This window comes from Mesoplodon bidens (genome assembly GCF_964165515.1).
Source record: "Mesoplodon bidens genome assembly, chromosome: 19".
NCBI classification, from domain to species: domain Eukaryota; kingdom Metazoa; phylum Chordata; class Mammalia; order Artiodactyla; family Ziphiidae; genus Mesoplodon; species Mesoplodon bidens.
In genome coordinates, this window is record NC_138179.1 from 46,916,257 (window position 1) to 46,928,874 (window position 12,618).

Here is a 12,618-nt window from a genome sequence, read left to right on the forward strand (position 1 = left end):
TGTCAGAATTAGAAGGGTCCCACTGTATATGAGAAGAGAGAAGATGGACTTTCATTTTCTAACCAACTGGCTTAAGAATATCCATTCTCAACTCCTCTTGGAATCCATCCCTGGAAATCATGAGTTCCTTGGGTTGTTATGGGCACTGATCATCAAGCTCTGGCATTGTAGGACTGACCTTGAGCAAGGAGAAAGTCCACAGTTCCCAGGTGGCCTTCGGAAGCTGCCATCATCAGGGGAGTACGGCCCTGCTTGTCTGCCATGTTGACATCAGCTCCATGGGTGAGTAAAAGATCAACAATCTGCAGGTGCAGAGAAGCAGGGACCAATCAGCCAGGAAGCGCTGCTGAGCAGACACACGCATGCCCTCCCCGACACTGTGAGAACTCCCCGCGAGTCACCTCTAAAGAAACTTTCCACTGCAAGAATCCCCTGCGTGGTCTAGTACCATGGGATTCGATCTCTGACTGTCTCAGGGACAGCCAAATGAGAAGAACTCAACTCTAAATGTCCGACCCAGTCACTCAGTAAAAAAGAATTCAAGATAACAAAGGTCAAGATGTAGACTAAACAACCCCATGATGGAAGCGCCAACACCTATGTCAGTGCCATTTTACTGGCCTCCAGGGGTGGCAAACCTGCCTGCAGTGAATATTTACAACTGAACAGAATACAGTAAATACAGAATACAGCCTCTGATAACTCTTTAGCACTGTTTGGCTCCTAGGACTTTTTTCCTACTTAAACATTTTCAAAGATTATAACCAATATACTTTTTTTTCTATCCTAAATATATAAATTAGCATTTATCCAGAACCCAAACATCTGGAAAGCCTGCATAACTAGAATTTACATATACCACATTTTCTTTTTGCAAGTCTGAGACACACCTGCTGTAAGTGGTTAGCAGGGATCTGTTGAGGTTTGAACCTTCCAGAGACCCTGGGGATGCTGTGAAGTGTGAAAAGGAGGTCACTGCACCACCAGGCCAAAAGTAGCTAGTCCTTCTATACGATACAGATCATCAGGAATGATCTGTATTATACAGAATGTATGAATGTTAATTTTCTGACGTATTCTCAATTAACCAGAATATTAATAACAGAGGCCCAAGTCTTCAAACCCAGTGATTGCTGGATAACCCAAAGTTTGTGATTTTTTTGCTCTCTGCTTCAGAAGTTCCCACCCAGGAATGTGAATTGATACAGCCTATGGAGAACAGTAGGGAGGTTCCTTAAAAAACTAAAAATATCCAAGTTGTATATCTGTTTTCCAATAAAAAAATTACAATTAAAAACAAAAAACAAAAACTGAAAATAGAACTACCATATGACCCAGCAATCCCACTACTGGGCATATACCCTGAGAAAACCATAATTCAAAAAGAGTCATGTACCAAAATATTCATTGCAGCTCTATTTACAATAGCCAGGACAAGGAAGCAACCTAAGTGTCCATCAACAGATGAATGGATAAAGAAGATGTGGCACATATATACAATGGAATATTACTCAGCCATAAGAGGAAGTAAAATTGAGTTATTTGTAGTGAGGTGGATGGACCTAGAGTCTGTCATACAGAGTGAAGTAAGCCAGGAAGAGAAAAACAAATATCACATGCTAACACATACATATGGAATCTAAGGAAAAAAAAAAAAGGTCATGAAGAACCTAGGAGTAAGATGGGAATAAAGACACAGACCTACTAGAGCATGGACTTGAGGATATGGGGAGGGGGAAGGGTAAGCTGTGACAAAGTGAGAGAGTGGCATGGACACATATGCACTACCAAACGTAAAATAGATAGCTAGTGGGAAGCAGCCACATAGAACAGGGAAATCAGCTAGGTGGTTTGTGACCACCTAGAGGGGTGGGATAGGGAGGGTGGGAGGGAGGGAGACGCAAGAGGGAAGCGATATGGGAACATATGTATATGTATAACTGATTCACTTGTTATAAAGCAGAAACTAACACACCATTGTAAAGCAATTATACTCCAATAAAGATGTTAAAAAAAAAAAGAAGTTCCCACCCAGAACTCACCCCTGCCTGGGGCACTGGAAGTAGCTACCTGCTTACCTGCCAGTGGCCTTGGCGAACGGTGCTGAATAAGGGCACTGCCCCTCGGCGGTTTGGCTGGGCCACTGCTGCCCCCTGTTCCAGGAGTAGACGACACACCTCCAGTTTGCCCCTTCCGGCTGCAGCTGTCAGGGCTAAGGGCAGAGAGCACAGAGTGAGGACAGGGGGTCTTGCCTTCTCCAGCCCTCTAGGGTAAGCAGGGCAGCATACCTGTGTTTGATGAATGTAATTGCTACTTTACCTCCAAGAATGATGATTTTGGCTACTTTTGCCATGAAGGAAATTTTCAAAGAAAAATAAAAGGGCTTACATATATGGAGACAATTATAATAATTTTATTGAAAAAATCACCTTTGACCAAACTTATTTGGTTTCATGCTTCCTACCCAGACTGTCTTCTCTGCTTTTAATCCCTCTCTTTTTTGGTACCTTGTCCCAGCTACAAACCTTTTACTGGTATGTGCATGGGTAAGAATGCAGAGAGAAGGGTCTTTGCAGACTAAGGTCTTTTATTAGAGTTAGCTAGGAACCACCTTCGGCCAATTTCTACTCCTGGGCCCTTAAACTCAGAAAACCAGTCAGAAATTGCAGTCTTAATTTTGTTGATTTCTTAAATGACAGTTTCCTGGATTGCTTTTAAGGGAGTATTTACAATAAAAATATATTAAAAAATGTAAAAAAAAACAGGAAAAAAAAAGAAATTGCAGTCTAAGAGCCTTGGGCCAGTTTTCATTCTTTTTTTTTTCATCATTTGGGACAGAAGTTTCTAGTACATGTGTGACCATTTTCATAGGAGGGTCCAAACTGTTCAAGGTAATAGTCTTAAAGATGAGAGAAGTGTGACAAAGGCTCTGTTCTTCTGAATACAGGATAATGGAGTCACAGATAAAGAACAGCTATAGCGAGGATAAAGGACACACAGCAGGAAGAAACATAAACATTCTTCCTGCTGTGCCTCTGTCCACTGTTTATGATCTCTGATACAGTGGAGATTCTAAGAGTGCTTATTTCATCCTTTGAGTACTATTTCAATAGCAGTAAGAGGAATTTGTCGATATACTTTCTACTAAGTTCATATTTGAACAAACATGTATTTGTTTCTTAACCAGGGATCTCAAACGTGTACACTCAGTGTTTTAAATGGATGAGGGTAGGGAAGATGGTAAACACTGTTAGAAGATGGCAGGAGTTATGCTTTTAAAGAAAGGGTATGGAGACCTTTTTCCCCACACAGACTTGAAAAACGGATGTGGCAGTCAGCAGGTCCTTCCTTTATTGTGGCCACCTACTCCAATGACAAATCAGAGGAAGATCATACTTGGCAGGTGCAGAAAATATTTCAGTTTACAAATGTTGGTATCGAATCAGGGAAGCAATTGAAATTCAAATCAAATGGTCACTTGTGATTTTTTTCATGTAAGTGCAAATTAAGGCATTTTGTCTTTGAGCTTGGCCAAATTTATCCACAACTGACTCATATGCAAAACTAAAACTACCTGTAATTTCCACTGAGATAAACCTTCAAAGTAATCTTTTCCTTCCTCAAGGACAGAAAGGGCTTATGAAGGAAAATGTGGCAATTTTAGAAGATCTTAAACTAGATGTATCTAGGCCTTGTCTTATGTGTATTTTTCATTTTATTTTTTTTGGAACTCTTAACATAGGCATTTCCGTCCTGTTCCTCACAGAAGGGCAGAGGCTTCATCCTATCTGAGGTGAGGGTCATTTCCAAGTCCCGAATGGATAAGTTACAAGTATTGATGGGTTTGATTGTTTACTTGACTGAGAAGTTTTGTCTCTTGTTCTTTAAATCAAAGTGATTTTCCCTCTTTTCCAAGTTCACATTTCTAATAGTTCAGGAAAAAAAAAACAACTTTAGTTCCTAGGTCAGAACACAAGAGTAGCTTAAGAATTTGACTGGCAATCATCACATTGTATACATTAAACTTACACAATGTTGTATGTCAATTATATCTCAGTCAAGCTGGGGAAAAAGAAAGAACTTGACTGGGTTAGACACTTGTTAGGAACCATAAGAATCATCTTGTTGGTACATAAAACAAAGGGTTTGGAAAATTTCTAACTCTCCCAAGTTTAAAGTAGCTACCAGGGGGCAGGGATGCAGCAAACCTCCCTTTCAATGTCTTGTGTATGGCATGGGGTGTGTGTGTGTGTGTGCGCGCAAATACATTCTTTTTCACGCAAGAATTTCCAGCACTCTGGAGAAAATACAGACAGTATTTCAGAATCAAGCCTCTCGTCAATGATGCTAGTTCACAGAACACAGATAAAAATTCACAAGCAGTGCCCATCCCGAAAGCTAAACTTATATACTGTCTGCTTTAACCTGGAGTCATGTTGCTGGGGGCTGGCCCATCTCAACCCACCGGACAACATGTTTATATGAGAGGGAATGTTCCATTCGGCCTTTTTCTTTGTTGTATCATCTCTGTTACTTAGGTTATGATGTAATTTGGCAGGAATCTCCAGCTGATATCTGGACATGGTCACTAACACAGCTGGCCAACTTCATCTCAGAACAACACAACTATGGAAAATTGGGTCTGTACTTTTCAAAATCCAAGAGCAAGGAGTTGCTTTGGCTGGATTTTATATAGTTCTTATCAAAAACCGTTAAAACTTTTTGAAAGAGAGATGATTAAGGCAAAGCCAGTTCTGTAAAACAACAAACTGATTCTTAGAGCAAATGTTAACAGTTTGGAGCCAAATCTCTCTTCCTAAGAGACCAGTGACAGAATTCGTTCCCTAGCGTGTCAGCATCTGATGAGATTATCTGAAATAAATGGTCCTTTTTCAAAGGGAAACGGCTAAGGAGTTTGAAGAGACAGACAGGCTACAGCTCAGAGTTGATGAAATAGCCAAAGTCAGCTTCGATGGGATGCTGATGCTAAATAGAATGCAGAGAAGCAAATGGTTCTTTTATCTCCTCAACCTTGAAAGTGTACAGCACCGACAGGTCATGGAAGACCGATGGGATGGAGGTGGGTGGGGAAGACATATACTGATCACTGCTATCCAAAACAACATTAATTAGTTAAACCTTTATAGAGCTATTTGTCAGATACTGTTGGCTCTCAAGGAACTCAGGGTTGAATAAGGATAACAGACAAACAAATACATTACTATACAGTGTGATAAGCACAACAGAGATAAGTCCACGGGGGTTGTCTGGAGGTGGCACAGAGGAAGAAGTGTCTGAGAAGGTCTCCAGGAAGAGATGACAATCTAAACCAGATGCTGAAAGAGAAATAGGAGACTTATAGGCAACGACAACAGGGAGGCATTCTAGGCACAGGGAGAGCACGTATAAAGGCACTGAGGTGGGGAACGGCACGTTTACTCCTACTGGAGATGACAGGCAATAGATGATGCTAGAGATCATGACACATCTTTTTGATGCTACCTTGTTTTTTTTTTTGGCCACATCACACAGCATGTGGGATCTTAGTTCCCCGACCAGGGATCGAACCTGTGCCCCCTGCATTGGGAGCGTGGAGTCGTAACCACTGGACCACCAGGGAAGTCCCTTTTTATGCTACATTAATGTTACAGGTGGTCAATGAAGGGTGGTAAGCAGGAAAGTGACATGGGCAGACTGTGGCTTAGAGAGATCATTTTGGCTGAAGTCTGGGAGATAAATCACAAAAGGGTGAGGCCAGAGGCAAGAAGATCAGCTAGGAAGTAGTTGCAATAATCTAGACAAAAGATGATGAAGGCATGAATTAATGGTATCTTGTTTATTTTCTGAATTTTCGCTACTTTTGGGCCATGGATGGCTCAGGCTCTGCAGAGTTGCTAGAAGCTTTTAATGCTGGTTCTGTTCTATAGCTGTAAAATAAAGGAGAGGAGGGGTTGGTGAACAATCTTGTCATCTTAATTGCCTTTCTTCTGTGTTGGAACACAGATTTCTGTGTTCCATAAGAAATCTGTGAAAACCCTGCAGGAGGGAGGGGGTCAGCCAGATGGTGAAAGCTCGATGTAGGAAGGTGCTCTTTGGAAGGACAAAAAGGCCATAAAAGGAGGACGAAGACAACCAGGATATTGCAGTGACCTGCTTTTAGAAAATCTGATATGTAAAAATTACATCTCAATAAATATTTCACTATATGCTAAGATATATTTCATTGATTCTAAGATGTACTGTCTTCCCTCCGCATTTTTAATATCTCAGTCAGGTTGCATCTTATAATCGATGTGATAATAAAGAACTGTGTCGGTTTTATAGGCAGAGGGTTTTTCTTTCTGGTTTTTTTTTTTGGAATGGCACATAAAATAATGGTTATATAGTTTCTTATAGTTACTGGTGTTTTGGATTTAATACCGTAAATGATACAAATTGTTGGAAACATCATTACCATCATATTTTCCCTAAGTAAAAATTGGGTTGTTTAGGCCAGGGTTGCAGATACGAGATGCTAACCAGCTGGCTGCAGGTCATAGACCTTCGTTCTCTATGCAAGGGAAACCTGTATAAGATTTTGCCATTGGAGGGAACATCACAATTCAATGAGTCATTATAAATTTTAAATGATTATGTGCTGTAAGTTAAAAAGAAACATGTGTACTTGGTAAATCCATCACTATAGACAGAAAAGCAACTCAGAGTCTACTCTACACTAGTGGTGAGTTGTAGGGACATTTTTTAACATAGCGAAGACATTATTTCCCAGAAATTTTTCTGAAGTCAAATAACTTTTTATAGCTCTATAGATTATATTACAAATGTATTTCATTCTAACTCATATTTAAATAATGTCTTATGTTCATAATGCTGAAATTAGTTCATATAAAATTAAACACAACATAATCCTGACTACAAGCAAACTGACATGAAAATTTGATTTTTTTTTTACAATCTCGAGATACGGTATGTATGTAAGAAAATTAATGTAACAAACTTTATTGCACACTTTAAAGCAGGAAATCTTTTAAAAGTCCTGAGGCTGTTACGTTTTATTCTAATAAGAAATTCATATCAATAAAAATAAGTCTTCCACTTAGTTCACACCCTTCTTGAACATTTTTAAGGAATTCTTTCAAGGACAGCACTAGGATGTGTGTGATATTCATCACTATGATTGTTAGTCTTGTAATTTCTGTCCACTATCGCCATCGGGCCACTACTTTTTGTTGCGCTCCCCAGTTAGGGTTAGGGTTGCACGTGTGTGGCCTGGCAATAGGAGACTCTGGGAAGGACGGCGGGGCTGTGCCAGGGAGGCTTTGCTGATGGGCTGTAAACCATCATGTCTCTCCTGCAGCTCCACGTCTCAGGATGCACACTCCACAACTGCTGGTGTCCTGGCCAGCCCCTTCCCCTCGGTCTGTCCTCTGGCTTCCCTCAGGGTGGGGCCCCAGAGACAGCAGCTGTTGCCAGCTGCACATTTTCCTTTAATCTGTCATGGGCTCTTAAGCTGCAGCTGCCCGGCATCTGCTCCCTTTGGCTCTGACAGAGGGAGGGATTGTTTGAGAAGCAAATTCCTGAGCTCTGGACCATTCTACACGATGTTAAAGAAGCCATGAAACCTATATAAGATTACTGCCATGTGTGGAAACATCACAGTTCAATAGGTAATTATACATTTTAAGTGAATTCAAGCATCTTCTCATTTTTAATAACATTCTGACCCCAACCAAAGCATATCCCCTTCTTGTTTAGTAAAATATTCTCCCTAAAATCGGCCATCTCAATGTTGGTCTACTTATCCTGGCAAACATGACACATATCTGTGGTGACTCTACAGTTTTTACTGCCCTGGTTTCACAAACACATAAAAGGTTACTAATGTTTTTCCAGATGTTCCAGTTTAGACTTGGGGGAAAGACAACAATCACTTCCTGCAAAGGCCACAAGGAAGAGGCTTCTGTTTGTGGAGTAAGTACCAAGCAATATAGAAATGGCTTTGCTATCTGTTTGTGGAGTAAGTACCAAGCAATACAGAAATGGCTTTGCTACAGATCGTGAGACACTGCGCAGGGCTGTGCCCTACAGGGGGGCCCTTCATTTTGCATCCTGATAGCAACTGTACTCATGACGTATCAGTTTAACCACGTCAGGACCACTCCACCATGATAACACTTGGTTCAGTAAGCCAGAGGTGTCGATAAAAATTTAACTTCTTGGTTTATAGCTACAGGAGAAATATTTATGCCTAACTGCTATAAGGATCACAGGGAAAAAAAGTTCACAACTATTTTCTGCTATGGTTTGGCACATTGTAAGGAAACTTTCAGTCTTTTAAAATATTTGGAAACAAGAGCGGGGGAGGCTTTTGTCTGAAAGAAGACGCTGGGGCTAATGGCATGGAGCATCCCAAGGGAAAGAAGATTGACAGAAGGAAATGGTGTGACTTTTTACTTTGGCTGAATCAGTCTCCAACACAATAGCCATAAGACAGAGACTGCCACCTTTGGTCTGGCAGAGAAAAAAATCAGGGTGTGAGATGCAGAGAATATCTCCACACAGACATGACACATTCACAGAGAAGAGAGAGATGTCCACAAGAGGTACCTGTCTCTCCCCAGAGACTGTCAAAGCTGTTGATCTGTGCTCGCTCCACCTCTTCCTCATCTTTTTCTGGAAGATCAAGTAGGTAGGAGACAATCTGAAACAAGAAGTTGTGTCAGCTCAAAGGTCAGGTGGAAAACTATACTATTGATACTAGCCTGTGAGGTTTGGAAGATACCTGGATACCCCAGGGTCACACTCTCTCTTGCACACAAAAGGAATCAGAACTGACTGTCCTCGCATAAAAACCCAAAGCTGCCATGACGAGCATTTGTTCTACCAGGTACAGTTTACATGTTTCCCTTGAACACAATTAACTTACATAGCATGTGACTTTTAAAAATCACATATTTATCACATTTGAGTTAAAAAAGCAAACCCTCGTCCTCCTAATAAAAATGCTACCAAGAAATAAACAGGAAAAAAAATCAATAAACAAAACCCAGAATATAAATATGGAGAAAACTGAGGGCCTGTAGTTTTTCAGAGCGGAGCTATTATCTTTTTTACTCTTGGAATTACAAGGACTGTTTGGGGATAATAAAAGGAGAATGGCTGCTAACAACAAAGGAAAGTGACAGCTCTGTTTCCAGGAATTTCACTGTAGAGAGAGCTAAAAAACCTTCTATAGGTAATAAAAATTCCGAATTTACTTAATATTCCCTTGGTGATATGTCAGGTCAGCTGATGGGGTAGCTGTGTCACTGAAGCATCTCAAGCAGTGGCGAGTCCATTTGTACTGGCCCATGAAACCGGACTGTTAAATTTTCGGAATTTTGCAAGCCAGTCAGTAAACAAAGATGTTTATTAAAAATTAAATAACAATTAAAGATATTATATTAAAAAAGGTTAAAATATCAAATGTTATAACTTCTTAATTGGCAGCTTGAAATCAGCCATGGTGGGGGTACTTATACCCTGGAAGTTGGCAAACTTTGTAAATGAGGATTTGATTTAGTGCTAAAGCTAAAAGAGGTTCCAGTTTAATGAATATAATTTGTATGAGGGTGAGAAGTAGTTTAACAGTAGATTGCACATCAGATTTAATGACAAAATTATTGGGAAAAGAGCAAATAGGGGTGCAACTTCATTTATCAAATCATGGTTGAGTTGTAACCACAGGCTGGGTACGGATATACATTTAGCAAAAATCAACAAAACCATTCAATTAAGAGTATTACACAATTCATTATTATTTGTAAACTGTCTGCAATATTTTTTTTTTTTTTTTTTTTTGCAGTTCGCGGGCCTCTCACTGCTGTGGCCTCTCTAGTTGCGGAGCACAGGCTCCGGACGCACAGGCTCAGCGGCCATGGCTCACGGGCCCAGCCGCTCCGCGGCATGTGGGATCTTCCCGGACCAGGGCACGAACCCGTGAACCCGTGTCCCCTGCATCGGCAGGCGGACTCTCAACCACTGCGTCACCAGGGAAGCCCAACATTTTTTTTAATATCAGTAAAATTTATAATAAATTTAAGTCTGTATGTACACACACACTCACACACACACACACACTTCTGCTCCACTCCACTCCCATCCCCAGAGCTGGCTGTTACACATTTCCTAGAACACTACCAATTCCACATATTTTGCCACTGTATTATTACTTTCATTAATAAATAAATTAGCAAAAATACCATCTGCACAGTGTTTAACAGTTTACATCTCCTATCAACCTTGTAAAAAAGAATTTATTAGCCTCGCTTTACTGGTCGGAAACTAAGGTTCTAAGAGATTAGGTAAATTGCCCAAGGTCCAGAGCTGATGAGTAGGAAAGCTGGGCCTCAACCCTGGTCCTTCTGAGATTCCAACTGTTGTGCCCTTTCCATTCCACTCTGCCTACCCATGTGAACACAGGTCAAAAAATAATCCCCCTGAGCCTAGTGTCATTGTCTGTTAAATAGGGGTGGAAAGATGGGGAGGAATCAGATTAGATAATTCCCCAGGTCCTTTCCAACATAATTCTAGGTACCCTGGAATCTCCCTACTCCTCAGATCAATGACCAAAAACCTAATTCACATTAATTAGGCTAACAAATTTTTTTTAAATTTATTTTTGGCTGCGTTGGGTCTTTGTTGCTGTGTGCAGGCTTTCTCTAGTTGCAGCGAGCGGGGGCTTCTCTTCGTTGTGGTGTGCGGGCTTCTCATTGTGGTGGCTTCTCTTGTTGCGGAGCACAGGCTCCAGGTGCGTGGGCTTCAGTAGTTGCAGCACGCAGGCTCAGCAGTTGTGGCTCGCGGGCTCTAGAGCGCAGGCTCGGTAGCTGTGGTGCATGGGCTTAGTTGCTCCGCGGTATGTGGAGTCTTCCTGGACCAGGGCTCGAACCCGTGTCCCCTGCATTGGCAGGTGGATTCTTAACCACTGCGCCACCAGGGAAGCCCTAGGCTGGCAATTTTATACTAATGCAACCCCTTTTTCCTGGTTTCCTAGGTCCTTCAATACATAGCTTGAAAAAACCCCCCAAACCTTATCTGCTGCTTTCTTACCTCAGTATAACCCATGCTAGCTGCAGCGATGAGGGCCTGCTGGATGGCGTGGCTCTTCTTAAACACCCCTTGCTGCTGGCCCGCCATTGTCCAGTCACACTGAATCAAAAACTTGACAACCTCCAGATGACCTCGGAGTGCAGCATGGACCAAGGCACACTGCCCATTCTTATCCAAGTGATCCACCTGTGGGAGGGGACAGAGAAACCTATGTGAAAGAGACTGTGGCTGTATTCCCAATCTAGTCACATCAGCCCACGGCACAGGTCTGGACTACTAAGATTCATCCTCTCCTATTCCTTGGACCAATCCCTGAGAAAATTTAGAAGATACTCTCCTACTCAGGCTAGATCTTCACTGAGCTACAACTCTGGTAGATGCCCCTCTGGGGAGAACCTCTTTGCATAACGTCAGGCTTTTGTTTTCACATCAAAAGAAACCAAAAAAAAAAACCAACCCCAAAACTAAACACCAAAACTCCCAGCTCCAGCTTTGTTTTCCCGAGGTACACTCTCCCTTGTCCTCAAATAGTTCTTTTTAGACCCAAATTTGAAAGACTTATAAGCTGCGTTGGCACAAAAAACTGTCTTTGAAATCATGAAAGAAAAAAATTTTGAAGCTCAAATTTTTTGGTCTTCCAAAGAAGCAAAACATCTCATATCATGAATCACACATTTGACCACTATGCTTTGGCAAAGGCCACTGCTCTCTTCCAGTGGGCGGGCAGAATCTCAACCATCTGGCCAAAATGGCTAGAGGTACTTGGAACTTAATGCTAGACTATGTTCCAACAGCAGTTTTTACAGTTGCAGTGCTGGTTACAAGTTTAGGCTGAAAGAGAAGGCTGACTAAGGTCAATCTACCAGAAGGTCCCCAGCTACAAGTCTCAACAGATGAACAGCCTTTTCTGGCAGGTGGGCAGGTTATTTTCCAGTGGTAGTTAGAGCACTTGAAGCCTAAGTTCTGTATCTGGTTCTCTCCAGCTTTAGTTCCACCCAGCCATCCATATAACAAATGTTTACTGAATGCCTACCATGTACAAGGTACACGATAGGATAAAAAGGTAAATAAGAGAGTAAAATATAGATTCTACTCTCAACATTTTGAACAAGATAGGGGCGATGCAACCAATACAACAAAAAGTTGTCCAACAAAGGTGTAATATAATAAATGTCAGAAGGAAAGCAAAAGTGCAATAAAATTTCAGAGAATTTCCAGCCAGAAGCAGGAACAGATTCAGAGGGAAAGGTGCAATGGTCTGAATGTTTGTGTTCTCCCACCATTATTCGCTGGAATTCTAACCCCTGAGGTAATTAGGAGGTGGTGCCTTTGGAAAGTGATTGGGTCTGCCCTCATGAATGGGATTAGTATCCTTATACAGAGGCTCCAGAGAGCTTGCTTGCCCCTTTCCACCGTGTGACGACACAGCGAGAAGGCACTGTCTGTAAACCAGGAAGCTCTCACCAGACACCGAATCTGCTGGCACCATGCTGTGGGGACTTAGCTTCCAGAACTGTAAGAAGGAAATGT

General features: G+C 41.6%; 1 protein-coding gene across 4 annotated transcripts in view; it reads right to left on the reverse strand.

Moving 5' to 3' along the window:
• TANC2 (tetratricopeptide repeat, ankyrin repeat and coiled-coil containing 2) overlaps window positions 1–12,618 on the reverse strand; it is a 356,371-nt gene that overhangs the window by 13,743 nt on the left and 330,010 nt on the right. For all 4 annotated transcript variants that reach the window (XM_081218265.1, XM_081218264.1, XM_081218263.1 and 1 more), the window contains 4 exons: window positions 11,089–11,274; window positions 8,608–8,701; window positions 2,079–2,212; window positions 179–302 (listed from right to left, as the gene is read on the reverse strand). In XM_081218265.1, coding sequence (XP_081074391.1) covers window positions 179–302; window positions 2,079–2,212; window positions 8,608–8,701; window positions 11,089–11,274 — 538 coding nt within the window. The remainder of the gene's footprint in view (window positions 1–178; window positions 303–2,078; window positions 2,213–8,607; window positions 8,702–11,088; window positions 11,275–12,618) is intronic.